The 12566-nt window shown below is 55.5% G+C and overlaps 1 protein-coding gene across 2 annotated transcripts; it reads right to left on the bottom strand.

The window, feature by feature from the left end:
* Positions 1-1706: 1706 nt before the first annotated feature.
* On the bottom strand, positions 1707-11799 carry TINCR (TINCR ubiquitin domain containing). 2 transcript variants are annotated; one of them, NM_001396449.1, is made up of 3 exons: positions 11511-11798; positions 5612-5741; positions 1707-4923 (listed from the first exon to the last, which is right to left on the bottom strand). In NM_001396449.1, the coding sequence occupies exons 1-2, from the start codon at positions 11768-11770 to the stop codon at positions 5738-5740; spliced, it is 264 nt and encodes an 87-aa protein (NP_001383378.1). In that variant the 5' UTR covers positions 11771-11798; the 3' UTR covers positions 1707-4923; positions 5612-5737. The 2 variants fall into 2 exon arrangements, with proteins under 2 accessions (NP_001383378.1, XP_054394482.1); XM_054538507.2 differs by lacking the exons at positions 1707-4923; positions 5612-5741 and adding an exon at positions 6149-6463 and having other exon boundaries at positions 11511-11799.
* Positions 11800-12566: the final 767 nt, after the last annotated feature.

Genomic DNA, 12566 nt, shown 5'->3' on the forward strand with positions numbered 1-12566 from the left:
AGTAGCTGGGACTACAGGCGCCCGCTACCACACCCAGCTAATTTTTCACTGTGTTAGCCAGGATGGTCTCAATCTCCTGACCTCGTGATCCGCCCACCTCAGCCTCCCAAAGGGAGCCACCGTGCCCAGCCTATTTTTTCTTTTTTTTTTTCTAGAGACAGAGTCTCGCTCTGTCACCCAGTCTGGAGTGCAGTGGTATGATTATAGCTCACCGTGGTCTCAAACTCCTGGGCTCAAGTGATCCTCCTGCCTCAGCCTCCCAAGTAGCTGGGACCACAGGGGCATGCCACCACACCCGGATAATTTTTAAATGCTTTTGTAAAGACTGGGTCTCGCCATGTTTCCCAGGCTGGTCTCGAACTCCTAGGTTCAAGCAATCCTCCTGCCTCTGTATCCCAAAGTGTTGGGATTATAGTCGTGAGCCACTGATCCTGGCCCAGGGAGAAAGGGGTCTTTTTCAACAGGAGATTTGGGAAAAAAATACAGAGACATGGAGAGAGACAGAGACTGAGATGTAGATGAACTGAGAAACCCAGAGAGAGAGACATTGAAGAGAGGGAGAGATAACGAGATACAAACAGAACCACAGACAGAAATAGAGCAACAGAGAGCAGATGAAAAAGAGGCCAGGCGCAGTGGCTGATGCCTGCAATCCCAGCACTTTGGGAGATCGAGATGGGTAGATCGCTTGAGCCCAGGAGTTCGAGAACAGCCTGGGCAACATGGCAAAACCCCATCTCTACAAAAATTTAAAAATTAGCTGGGTGTGGTGGCATGTGCCTATAATCCCAGCTACTCAAGAGCCTGAGGTGGGAGGATCGCTTGAGCTGGGGAGGTTGAGGCTGCAGTGATCTGTGATTGTGCCACTGCACTCCAGCCTGGACAACAGAACAAGACCCTGTCTCAACAAAAATAAAATAAGAGACTGAGACACAGAGACAGATGAAGGGAGAGGAGAGAGAAAGAAAGAAAGATGGCAAGGTCAGAACCAGCACTAACTTGTATGGGAGCTGTTGGATGAATTACAAAGAAGGGCCCCTTCCTGGGGTCCTCTCACCTCTGCAGCTGGGTCCTCTTGTGCAGTGAACAACCTGCCCCACTGTCTGTGGCAGCCGGAGCAGCATCTGTCTTCATGTCTCTCATTGAGTGAATGCTCAGAGTTAAGAGAATGCCAGAGCCCAGCCTGGAGTCGCACAGAAAGAGAACAGAGAGATACAGGCAGGGCAGGACGGAAGTGGCAATTCCAGGTCCTGGCAGTTTCTGGCTAAACCGCTGACATCTCCTCTGGGAACCGCCTGGACTCACTTGCCCCCTAGGAGAATTCCCTTGGACCTTCTTGGAGCACAAACTAGGTGGGCGGCCAAGACGGGAGGTGGCCCCTCCCTGGAACGCCGCGGGCCTTAGCGAGACGGCAGCTGCCAAATCTCACCCGAAACTCCTCATAGCCCAGACTTGCTCAGGGTGGAGCCCAGAGTCTGAGAGGCCCTGGCGGGGAGCGGGCAGGATTCCCTGAGTTTCAGGGCCCAGAGATGGGAGGGGGCTGGCCTGGGATCAACTGGAGTAACAGTGTCACCTGGAGTAACAGCATGTGCAAAGGCCTGGAGGGGAGTGAGAGGAAGGTAGAAGAGCTCAGCCCAAAACTGTAGATGGGGTAAAATGAAGCCCAAGAGAGCTCCAAGGTCAAGTTAGGAAGCTTAAACTCAATCTTGTTTTCAAACATGTAATCTTTTATTCAGTACACTCTCAAAACAGCATTTCTGTATCTAGTTCCAAGCTGGGTGATCCTGCGGCCCCAAAGGTAGTGATGACTCTGCTGGGAGGAGACACAGACCTCCCAGTTCAGTGGATCCTGAGTGGGTCAGAAGGTGAGACTGCAAGCAGCAGGGGCCTTGAGGGAAGCAGGCTCTTCTTGAAGGATAAGAAATGGCTGCATGAAGCGGGTATTGAAGCTAGGGCTTTGAAGGATGAATAGGAGCTTGCCAAACAAAGGTGGGACATGCAAACCAAGTGGAGGGACTGTGGCCCACACTCAGGGATACGTGGATGGAGTAGCAGGAGAAAGACAGACTGGGGGAGCAGGAAGAGTCAGTGTGAGCTTTCTCCAGATCCAAAATCAGCAGCCTGTCATTCAAGGCCAAGACATTCCACAATAGTTCCCCTTGGCTCTGTCAAGCCTATCGGGCCTGGATCTTCCTCAAAGCAGCTCTGACGACTCCAGCCACTGTCATCTCCCCTCCTTGTGTCACGAGGTGCATGGTGACATTCAGTGGGGGCTGCTTTCCTCGGTGTGGCTGTGGGACCTTAGGCCCATGCCTCAGTTTCCCAACCTGGAAAATGGGCTGCAGGAAGCCACTTTTGCAGCTTATGTTTATCTCAGGCCAGGGAGGCCTTGGACAAATGATGTGAAGGAAGAAGAGAAAAATGGAAGATAGGAAGGGAGAGGGAAGGAAGGGGGCGAAGGAAGGGAGAACAGATGGGATGGGAAGGAAAGAGGGAGGAAGGAAAAGGCTGTGCACCTCCCCACCCAGGTCATCACCAAGGGACAGGTCCAACATTATTATTTCAGAACATGCCAGCGCTGTCGAGGCTTAAGAAATGGGTGATTTGCATGCAATTTGCATGTGATTTGCATACTGTTTGTTAAATGTCAAAACGCCCTGAAAATGCTTTCTCCCACCTCCACCCCCAGTCGCGAAGCGGGAAACCCTTCCCCACTTCCTCCACCAGCTCCCGGCATGGGTTGGGGACGCCTCAGTTCAGAGGCTACTGGGGCACTACTCCAGAGGGTGGGGACATTGGGCAAGCGGAAAGCCATCTGTAAAATGGGCTGTTATCCCGGCCCCTGAGCAGTGAGGCTGTCAATCTCTTTTTTTTTTTTTTTGAGACGGAGTCTCGCTCTGTTGCCCAGGCTGGAGTGCAGTGGCGTGATCTCGGCTCACTGCAACCTCTGCCTCCTGGGTTCACGCCATTCTCCTGCCTCAGCTCCCAAGTAGCTGGGACTACAGGCGCCCACCACCAGGCCCGGCTATTTTTTTGTACTTTTAGTAGAGATGGGGTTTCACCGTGTTAGCCAGGATGGTCTCAATCTCCTGACCTCATAATCCACCCGCCTCGTCCTCCCAAAGTGCTGGGATTACAGGCGTGAGCCACCGCACCCGGCTGGCTGTCAATCGAGTGAGACAGGGCTCCAAAAAGACGCGCACAAGTCCTGGCACGGAGTAAGGACCAAGGAATGAAACTGGGGAGATTATTAAATGCCCCATTTTCTTGCCAAACCCTGACGGAGGCAGGTCCCTGAATATGCACAGGGAAATGAGGACAGAGGGGACCCAGGCTCTAGATACAGGCATGCGGCCCAGCTGTTCACAGAGGCCCAAACCATGCATGAGCAGGGATCTGGGCTGCCTCCCCCTGCTCTGTGTCCCTGACAACCTCCTTGGGACTCAGTTTACCCTCTGCAGAACAGACAGCAGAAGACTCTGCTCTAGGAGGAGCTCCAGGGGGCACACAGTGGGTCTCTGGGGACAAAGTCCTGGGTTAGGCACCAAGGGGAGAGGTGGAGGGGGATAGGAAGACCCCTCTCCGGGCACACCCAGGGGCCAGCAAGACCCAAGTCATTCTGCAAAGCAGCTCCAGCAGGTCTGTCTGCCGGAGTGAAGTGGGGCTCCTCTCTTCCCCTCCTTCTCCCCCTCCTCTCGGCCAAGCGGGAGTTGGAGGGTAGATGCCCGAAGTTTGGCAGATGCTCTGAGGGGAGGTGAGCAGGCGCCCCCGGGCCAAGTGCCGTCCCCGACCTAAGCAAACGCACAGTCTGGGCGCGGCTGTCCCCGTGGTGGTGATTTACTATCCACCTGTCCACGCTCTGAGTCCTGTGTCCAACAGTACTCTTAATTAAAACATTATTTCTTCCCAGGCTCTGGCACCTCCGCCCACGGTGCCTGGATGTTAACACGGCGCTCGAGGACATGCGTAGCCCCTGCACCCCCTCCCTAGAGACCCTCCCCGGGGGCTGCGCAACGGTGACGTGGCTGCAGGTCAGAGGTGCAACGGAGGCCGGGCACACTGCCCTGAGGGTCTCCACCCGGAATTCCCACAACGCACTCCCTGCAATGCCCTGCGATGACCTCGCGTGCCCAGGCCCAGTTCCCCACCCCCAGATCCTCGTCCTCTTGGCCAGAGTTCTTCAGACCCCCTCCCCCGCCGCCCCAAGACCCTATGCAGACAACGAGGCATCCGGATTTAAGGGGAAGGGGGAAACCGCCCAGGGGGTGGGCACAGGTGCCTCCTGGGGAGGTATTTGGGGGTGGAAATGGGGCGCAGTTGGAGGCCTGAGGAGCTGGGATGTCCGCATCTCCCCGCTTAGTCACTGGAGAGTTCAGACAGGACTGGCTGCACCCCCAGCCAGGGCTGTTCACTGCACAAAGGGCCTGTGGCGGCCCCAAAGAGGGCTAGGTGCTCTCTGGCTGGGAAGGAGGGAATCTGAGAAGACTTCCTGGAGGAGACTGCAATCCCAGGTGTATTGGAGCTGCAGAGAAGAGGTTGAAAAGTGCTCCAGGCATGGGGCACGGCTTGGGCAAAGGTGTGGCTGGGAAAATGTCCTGGGCAAGAGCTGAAGTGCCTCTGAGTGCCTCTCCTGCCGTCTCTGTGCTTCTCTTCTTGTGATGCCCTCTGGCTGCCCATGGGAGCTTTCCAAGGTGGCACAGTGCTTTCCACTGAAGACAGGGCACCCAGGGCCCCAAGAGGGGAGCAACAACCTCAAAGTCACACAGCAGAGCTGAAAGGCTCAAGGCTCCCTCCCGATAGGCTGGGCAGGAGCAAAAATGTCCTAGGTCCATGTCAGGGACTGGGGCTCCAGCAGGAGTGTCTGAAGTAGTGTGCATCAGCTGGTCAGGCCAGGGTTTCACGGTCCACCTGGGAGCCCAGACCCTGGAACAACAGGAGGGGAAGGGTAAACCCGTTTCAATCCAGGCCCAGGGAAGGGTGAAACACCAGTTCTCCAGCCATTTGTCCTTTCCTTTTACCTAACATCCCTGACACGGACAGTGACATCTGCAGTCATCCCCTCCTGTGGATGTCCCTTGTGTCCTTTAAGAGGAACAGGGATGGCCCCTGGTGAATTTGGCTGTTTTCTTTTCTTTTTCTTTCTTTTTTTTGAGACAGAGTCCTGCTCTGTCGCCAGGCTGGAGTGCAATGGCGTGATTTCGGCTCACTGTAACCTCTGACTCCTGGGTTCAAGCGATTCTCTTGGAACTTGGCTGTTTTCTGCCACCTGATGGCAGTCACAGGAATTGCAGGCAAAGAGTGCAGTAAAACCAAATCAAAGCTCAATCCTTCATTGTAAGGAGACAGGTAACAGAGCCCAGGGAGGAGAAGCAATTTTCCCAAGGTCACCCAGCAAGTCAGGGGCAACACGGCTCTGGTCCACGTGTTAGTCCAAAAAGAAATGAGACACCAAGGCCATGTCCCTACCCTAGTGGCCAGAAGCATAGGTGTATGGAGGGGGGTGATGGTCAATAACATCTGTCTCTTCTCCTCTCTGGGCCTCAGTTTCCCCATCTATGGTCTCCACAATCTCTAAGGTATTTTCTCTTTCTCAACTACTACAATTACTTACCTGGAGTGAGATCTAGGCTCCCGGGAGGCAGGAGAAGTGCCTTCCAAAAGTGCCCTCTACCCCAGCCTATTCCTTCAGCCAGTACCCAGGTCCCCTCGGTCATGGCTCTGCCTCCTCCAACCCAGACTACCTGAAAGGAGGAGACAGAAAGACACAGGTTGCAGGAAAAACACAGCCCTTGCCTTGGCATTCGAGGCTTCCCTACTCTACCCAGTGTCTGGCTGGTGCCTCTTCCTGCCCCTGCCAGGGCTCACCTCTGACCCAGAAATTCCCTCCCCCTGCATCCAGGCACCGCTAGAGCTCCAGAAAAATATTCTCAGCAGCCCAATCCTTGCCTCCAGAGACAATACATCTCACTAATATTTACTGAGCACCTACTATGTGCCATGCACTGAACTGGGAATCCAGCAGTGAACAAGATGGACGGCAGTACCCTCACAGAGTTTACAGTCTACTGCAGGAGACAGGTGAAAAAAATAAGTAAAACGTAGAGAAGTCGGCTGCTGACAAGTGATGGGGAAAGAGAGAAAGCAGGGATGGCGTGAAATAAAATTTTATTATTTATTTATTTAGAGACGGAGTTTCACCCTGTCACCCAGGCTGGAGTGTAATGGCACGATCTCAGCTCACTGCAACCTCCGCCTCCCGGATTCAAGCGATTCTCTTGCCTCAGCCTCCCCAGTAGCTGGGATTACAGGCATGCGCCATCATGCCCGGCTAATTTTTGTATTTTTAGTAGAGACGGGATTTCACCATGTTGGCCAGGCTGGTCTTGAACTCCTGGACTCAAGTGATCTGCTTGCCTCAGCCTCCCAAAGTGCTGGGATTGCGGGTGTGAGCCGCTGCGCCTCGCTGGAATGCAATTTTAAACAGGATGGTCAGGGAGGGCTGCAGGAAGAGAGGGAGTTGGGGACCTGAGGGAACAGCATTCCAGGCTGAAGGAACAGCCTGTCCAGAGGCTCTGAGGCAGCGAGGAGGCCTGTGTGGCTGCAGCAGAGTGAGCAAGGGGAAGAGAGGGAGGAGGAGCAAGCAGGGAGGGAATACAGCAGCTCGTCCAGGGTCTTGCAAGCCTCAGGAAGGACTTGGGCTTTGACCCTGAGGGAGGTGGGAGCCATGGAGGGTTGCTGGCAGAGGAGGGACAGGCCCCGACTCAGGGGCTCACAGGCGCCCTCTGGCACCTGCTACGGGGAGGACAGACTTGTAGGGGACAAGGACAGGGGCTGCGGACCTAGGTGGGGGTGACCGGGCTGGGCCAGGGGTTGAGAAGTAGGAGGATTATGGTTAGACTTTGAAGGCGGAGCTGATGGAATCAGCTGAAGGACAGATAGAGGGGCTTGGGGGGAAGAGAGGAATAGACTGATGCTAATGAAATCAGAATAATAACAACTGTTCCCACTAATGGAGCAGGGAGAAGGTTTAGTGATGAAGGGCGTGGCTTTAAAGCTGGGTTTAAACCCTGGCTCTGCCCCTTCCCAGCTTAATCTTACTCTGCCTCAGTTTCTCCACCTGTAAACCGCCAATGATAATGGCACCCGGCCGGGCACGGTGGCTCACGCCTGTAATCCCAGCACTTTGGGAGGCTGAGGTGGGCAGATCACCTGAGGTCAGGAATTTGAGACCAGCCTGGCCAACATGGTGAAACCATCTCTACTAAAAATACAAAAAATTAGCCAGGCATGGTGGTGGGCGCCTGTAATCCCAGCTACTCAGGAGGCTGAGGCAGGAGAATCGCTTGAACCCACGAGGCAGAGGTTGCAGTGAGCTGAGATTGCACCATTTCTCTCCAGCTTGGGCAACAGAGCAAGACTCTGTCTGAAAAAAAAAAAAAAAAAAATAGGCCGGGCGTGGTGGCTCACACCTGTAATCCCAGCACTTTGGGAGGCTGAGGAGGGCGGATCATGAGAGATGAGGAGGTCAGGAGATTGAGAGCATTCTGGCTAACACAGTGAAACCCCATCTCTACTAAAAATAAAAAATAAAAAAAAATTAGCCAGGCGTGCTGGCGGGCGCCTGTAATCCCAGCTACTCGGGAGGCTGAGGCAGGAGAATCGCTTGCACCCAGGAGGCAGAGGTTGCAGTGAGCCGAGATTGCACCACTGCATTCCAGCCTGGGCGACACAGCAAGACTCCCGTCTCAAAAATAATAAATAAATAAATAAATAAATAAATAAATAAAATCAACCTCACCAGGGGACAGCGGTAAGGCCACACGAAAAGCCCCTAGCATCTCAAAGGCTCTCAAAGCATGACCATGACTGAGTGCCTGCTAGCTCCCATGACGACCTGTCTCCCTGCAACGCTGCTGCCTCGAGGCAGAAAATGTTGTCACTACTGCATTTCACAGTGTAGAAACAGGAGGTGGCAAGAGAGGCTGGGGGAGGGAGAAGAGGGGGCCCTATCTACCTGGAAGTGACAGACGGCCTGGCAGGTTTGTCCCGAGCAGCCCACACAGCTTCTCTCACCCTAGGGTACCATCTGCACCGACAGGTCCCAAGTGTTTTTCTCATTTCTCAGATGGGGAAGCTGAAGCCTCCCCAGCTGCTGTTGCACCATCCACTAGTAGCCCCTGCTCTGCCTCTAGAGGTCTGGGAGTGGTCTGGGGAGCTCAGAACCCATTCGATGCCCAGAGAGGGTGGGTTAGCTGCCTCGGGACACACAGCCAGTGAACAGCAAAGGCAGATAGGGGCCCCTGTCTGTTGGGGAAGACAAAGCTGAACTCCGCCATCAGCCCCAGCTGTGTGTGTGGTCAGGGATGGGCAAAGGGCAGGGCATTAGGACAGGGTTGGAGCCCAGAGGAGGTTGAGACTCTCTCTCTCTCTTTTTTTTTGTTTTGAGACGGGGTCTCACTCTGTTGTCCAGGCTGGAGTGCAGTGGCGCGATCTCAGCTCACTGCAACCTCCGCCTCCAGGTTCAAGCAATTCTCCTGCCTCAGCCTCCCAAGTAGCTGGGATTACAGGCGCATATCACTATGCCTGGCTAATTTTTTTATTTTTAGTAGAGACAGGGTTTCGCCATGTTGGCCAGGCTGGTCTCGAACTCTTGACCTCAGGTGATCCACCCACCTTGGCCTCCCAAAGTGCTGGGATTACAGGTGTGAACCATTGCGCCCAGCCAAAACTGTCTCCTCTGAAGGCTTCTGGTCTCTGCCTCCAGCATGGCTCACTGGAACCTCACCCTGGTCTCCTGTCTCCAGCCCTCCCCCCATCACAGTCTGTTCTCCCCGCTGCAGCCAGGGGTTGCCTGTGAGCACTGAGTCAGGTCCCGTCCCTCCTCTGCCCACAGCCCTCTATGGCTCCCACCTCCCTCGGAGTCAAGTCCCAAGTCCTCCCTGCAGTCCGCAAGGCCCTGCATGAACTGCCCTGGCCCCTCCCCGCCCTCCCTTCCTCCCTCTCTCCCCCCTTGCTCCAGCCACACGGGCCTCCTCGCTGTTCCTCCAATATGTCAGGTGCAGTCCTGCCTCAGGGACTTTGCACAGGCTGTTCCTACTGCCTGGAACACCCTTCCCTGACTCTCTGTTTAACCACCTCCTCCACATCATAGCCTGACATGTCACCTTTCCGGAGAGGTGTCCCCCAGTCACTGACCCCTCTCCACCTTCCCTGCGTCCCCCACAGAGCCAATTGCGAGCTGACATTCTCCCGTGCTATTATTTGACTCTAGGCTCTGTGAAGGCGAGATCCGGTCTCTCTGGGTCACTGCTGAATTTCAGTGTCCAGCATGGAGTCTGGCACACAGTAGGCACACAATAAATGCTGACTCTCTACTGCATAATTACAGTCTGGACGTCTGAGGGTCGTCCAGCCCCCAGACCTCATAGAAGGTACACTGCCGAGAACACCCTCTCCTAGCCCCAAGCTCTGAACCTCCATCCCTCATCATCCTCTCAGCCTCCCCCTCCCCACTAAGACCTTCCCTCAAGAGGGCCTGGGGAGGGGGCCTCTCCCGCCCCCACTGCAGCCCCAGGCTCCTGCAACAGGGTGGCATCTGAGGCTCCTGCCCTCAAAACATCAACCCAGGCTCGGTGACTCAAGCCTCTAGAGGGCTGATGAACGTGACCTCCATAAAATCCAGGATAATTTACATGGCCCCCGTCCTTCTCCTGTTCAACGCTTCCAAGGAGGTGGTCCCAGGCTCTGAGACGAGGCCCCGCCATCTTCACCACCTCTCGGCCATCCTCGACCCATTTCCCAGAGCTGCCCCAGGCCGGCAGTGAGCTGTTCCCGTGGCCCCAGCGCCTTTCTCTGCAGACCCCTCCTTGGGCCAGAAGACGCCCCCCGCTTGCGGGTTGTCTTGGCCAGGGGACCTCTTTGGGGACACAGATATCCAAGTGTGAGTGTGGGTAACGGCCATTAGAGTGGGACTGTGGGAAAGATAAGGGGGTAGGGAGGGACCAGAGAAGGAAGAGAGAGACAGAGCTTCAGAGACAGAGAGAAAAACAGCAGAGAAAATTGTAGAGACACCAGAGAGATAAAGAGAGACAGACAGACACACATGTTGAGACACACAGCGAGAAAAAGAGCAGAGACCAAAATAACAGAGACAGAGACACAGAGAGGGACATACACAGCGGGAAGAGACAGAAATGGACAGAGACACGCAGAGAAACAGAGAGACAAAAGAGACACACAGAGAGAAAAACAGCAGAGACACAAATGGAGAGAGACAGAGAAAGACAGACAGAAACGGAGAGACACACAGAAGAAAGAAAGCAGAGACCAAAATGGGCAGAGACACAGAGAGAGACAGAGACAGAGACACACAGAGAGATGCGCGCACACACACAGACAGAAATGGACAGGGACACAGAGACGGAGACACAGAGAGACACAGAGAGAAAAACAGCAGAGACAGAGAAAAATGGACCAAGAGACAGAGAGACAGGGAGAGAGAGACACACATACAGACACAGAGAAAAACAGAGACAAAAATGGACAGAGAGACAGACACAGAGAGTCACAAGGAGAAAAACAGCAGAGACAGAAATGGGCAGAGACACAAAGAGACAAAGGGGAGGAGAAACAGAGACACACACAGAGGAAAAAAGCAGAGACCAAAATGGGGAGAGAGACAGACACCAGAGAGGCAGACAGAAATGAGAGAGGGAGACAGAGATGAGGGAGAAACAGGGAGGAAAACAGCAGAGAGAGAAGTGGGCAGAGACACAGAGAGACAGAGAGAAGACAGACAGAGACAGAGACAATCACAGGCAACTAAATCATCAGGGAAAGAAAGAAACGGAGGCAGAGACGGAGAGAGACACACAGAGAGGAAAAAACAGAGACCAAAATGGGGAGAGAGACAGAGACAAAGACAAAAGAGAGAGAGCTGAGGAGACAAAGATGAGAGACGCAGAGATAAAAGAGACAGAGACGAGAGACAGAAACAAAAGAGGGAGACAGAGATAAGAGATGGAGATAAGAGAGCCACAAAAGAGATGAGAGAGGCAAAGATGAAAGAGACAGAGATAAAAGAGACAGAGACAGAGACAAAAGAGAGAGATGAAAGAGACAAAGAGAGGCACAGAGATAAAAGAGTCAGAGACAAGAGGCAGAAAGAAGAGGGAGAGAGATGAGAGACAGAGACAAAAGAGAGAAGAAGAGAGACAGAGATGAGAGGCAGAGACGAGAGAGTGACAAAGATGAGAGTAACAGAGACAAAAGAGAGAGAGGGAGAAAAACAGCAGAGACAGAAACAGGCAGAGAAACAGGCACAGACAGAGAGCCCGAAAGCAAGACCTGACACCGGCAAGGCCGGGTCAGGAGAGAGGCCGGGCGGGCAGCGCGAGGTGGGAAAGCAGTGCCGGCCCAGGAGGCCGCCCTGGGCGCCCGCCTCCCCCGCCGCTCTCCAGGGGTCCCCGGCCGCCGCCCCCGTCCCACTCCACCCCGAGCCCCGCGGCCACCTGGGGTCGCTGACGAGCAGCAGCACCGAGCCGTCCTGCAGGCGCGCGTCGCGCACCGTCTGGTGGTCGTCCAGCCGCCGCGCGTTGTAATAGAAGGCGCGCTTCCAGGAGCTCACGCCCTGGCCCACCAGCTGGGCGCGCAGGTCGCTGAGCGTGTCCCGCGGCCGCACGGTCAGTGGTAGCAGCAGCGCCTCGTCCGCCAGGTGCACCTTGATGTGGTAGCGCTTCCAGCGCGACAGCCCCCGCCGCAGCCCCTCCATGGCGCCCGCCCGGCTCCGGCTCCAGCTCTGGCCCCGGGCCCCGAGCGCCCCGCGCGCCCCGCGCACCCGCCCGACTAGCCTGGCCGCCCGCCCCCGCCGCGCCCGCGCTCCGCCCGCCCGGACACGCCCGGCACGCAGTGGGCAGGCCCGGCCCGGCGGGGCGGGGCGGGTGCCACGGTCCCCTCAGGCGTCCGCTCCCCACTGCTGGCCCCAGAGTGCGCCCGGGGGTCTAGAGGCGGGGTGGCCACGCAGGACAGAGCCATCAGCGAGGTCGTCCCAGTCAAGGAAACGCGCGAATGTCCAGGTGGTTACATGGTGGAGGCTCCAGGCAGGGAGGCTGGGAGGCCACTTTATTTGATCTTTTTAAGGACAGAATCTCACTCGGTCGCCCAGGCTGGAGCGCAGTGGCGCAGTCAATCATGGTTCGTTGCAGCCTTGACCTCCCGGGCTCAAGTGATCCTCCCGCCTCAGCCTTTCGAGTAGCTGGGACTACAGGCGCTGCCACCAAGCCCAGCTCACTTTTGTAGTTTTTGTAGAGACGGGGCCTGGCTGTGTTGCCCAGGCTGGTTTTGAACTCCTGACGTCAAGTGATTCTCCGCCTCGGCCTCCCAAAGCGATGGGATTATAACCCTCAGCCACCACGCTCAGCCTACATTTAAAAAAAAAGATTTACTTTTAGGCCAGGTGCGGTGGCTCATGCCTGGAATCCCAGCACTTTGGGAGACTGAGGCAGGCGGATCACCTGAGGTCAGGAGTTCAAGACCAACCTGGCCAACATGGTGAAACCCCGTCTCTA

This window comes from Pongo abelii, chromosome 20, assembly GCF_028885655.2.
Source record: "Pongo abelii isolate AG06213 chromosome 20, NHGRI_mPonAbe1-v2.0_pri, whole genome shotgun sequence".
Classification (NCBI taxonomy): Eukaryota; Metazoa; Chordata; class Mammalia; order Primates; family Hominidae; genus Pongo; species Pongo abelii.

Excerpts from the sequence above, each read along its gene's own strand:
- TINCR (XM_054538507.2), bottom strand. The coding sequence starts at position 11,770 with ATGGAGGGGCTGCGGCGGGGGCTGTCGCGCTGGAAGCGCTACCACATC. Across the intron at positions 6,464-11,510 it reads CTGCTCGTCAGCGACCCCAG|CGAGGCGCAGCGGCTCACAC; the intron begins GTGGCCGCGGGG and ends ATTGCATTCCAG.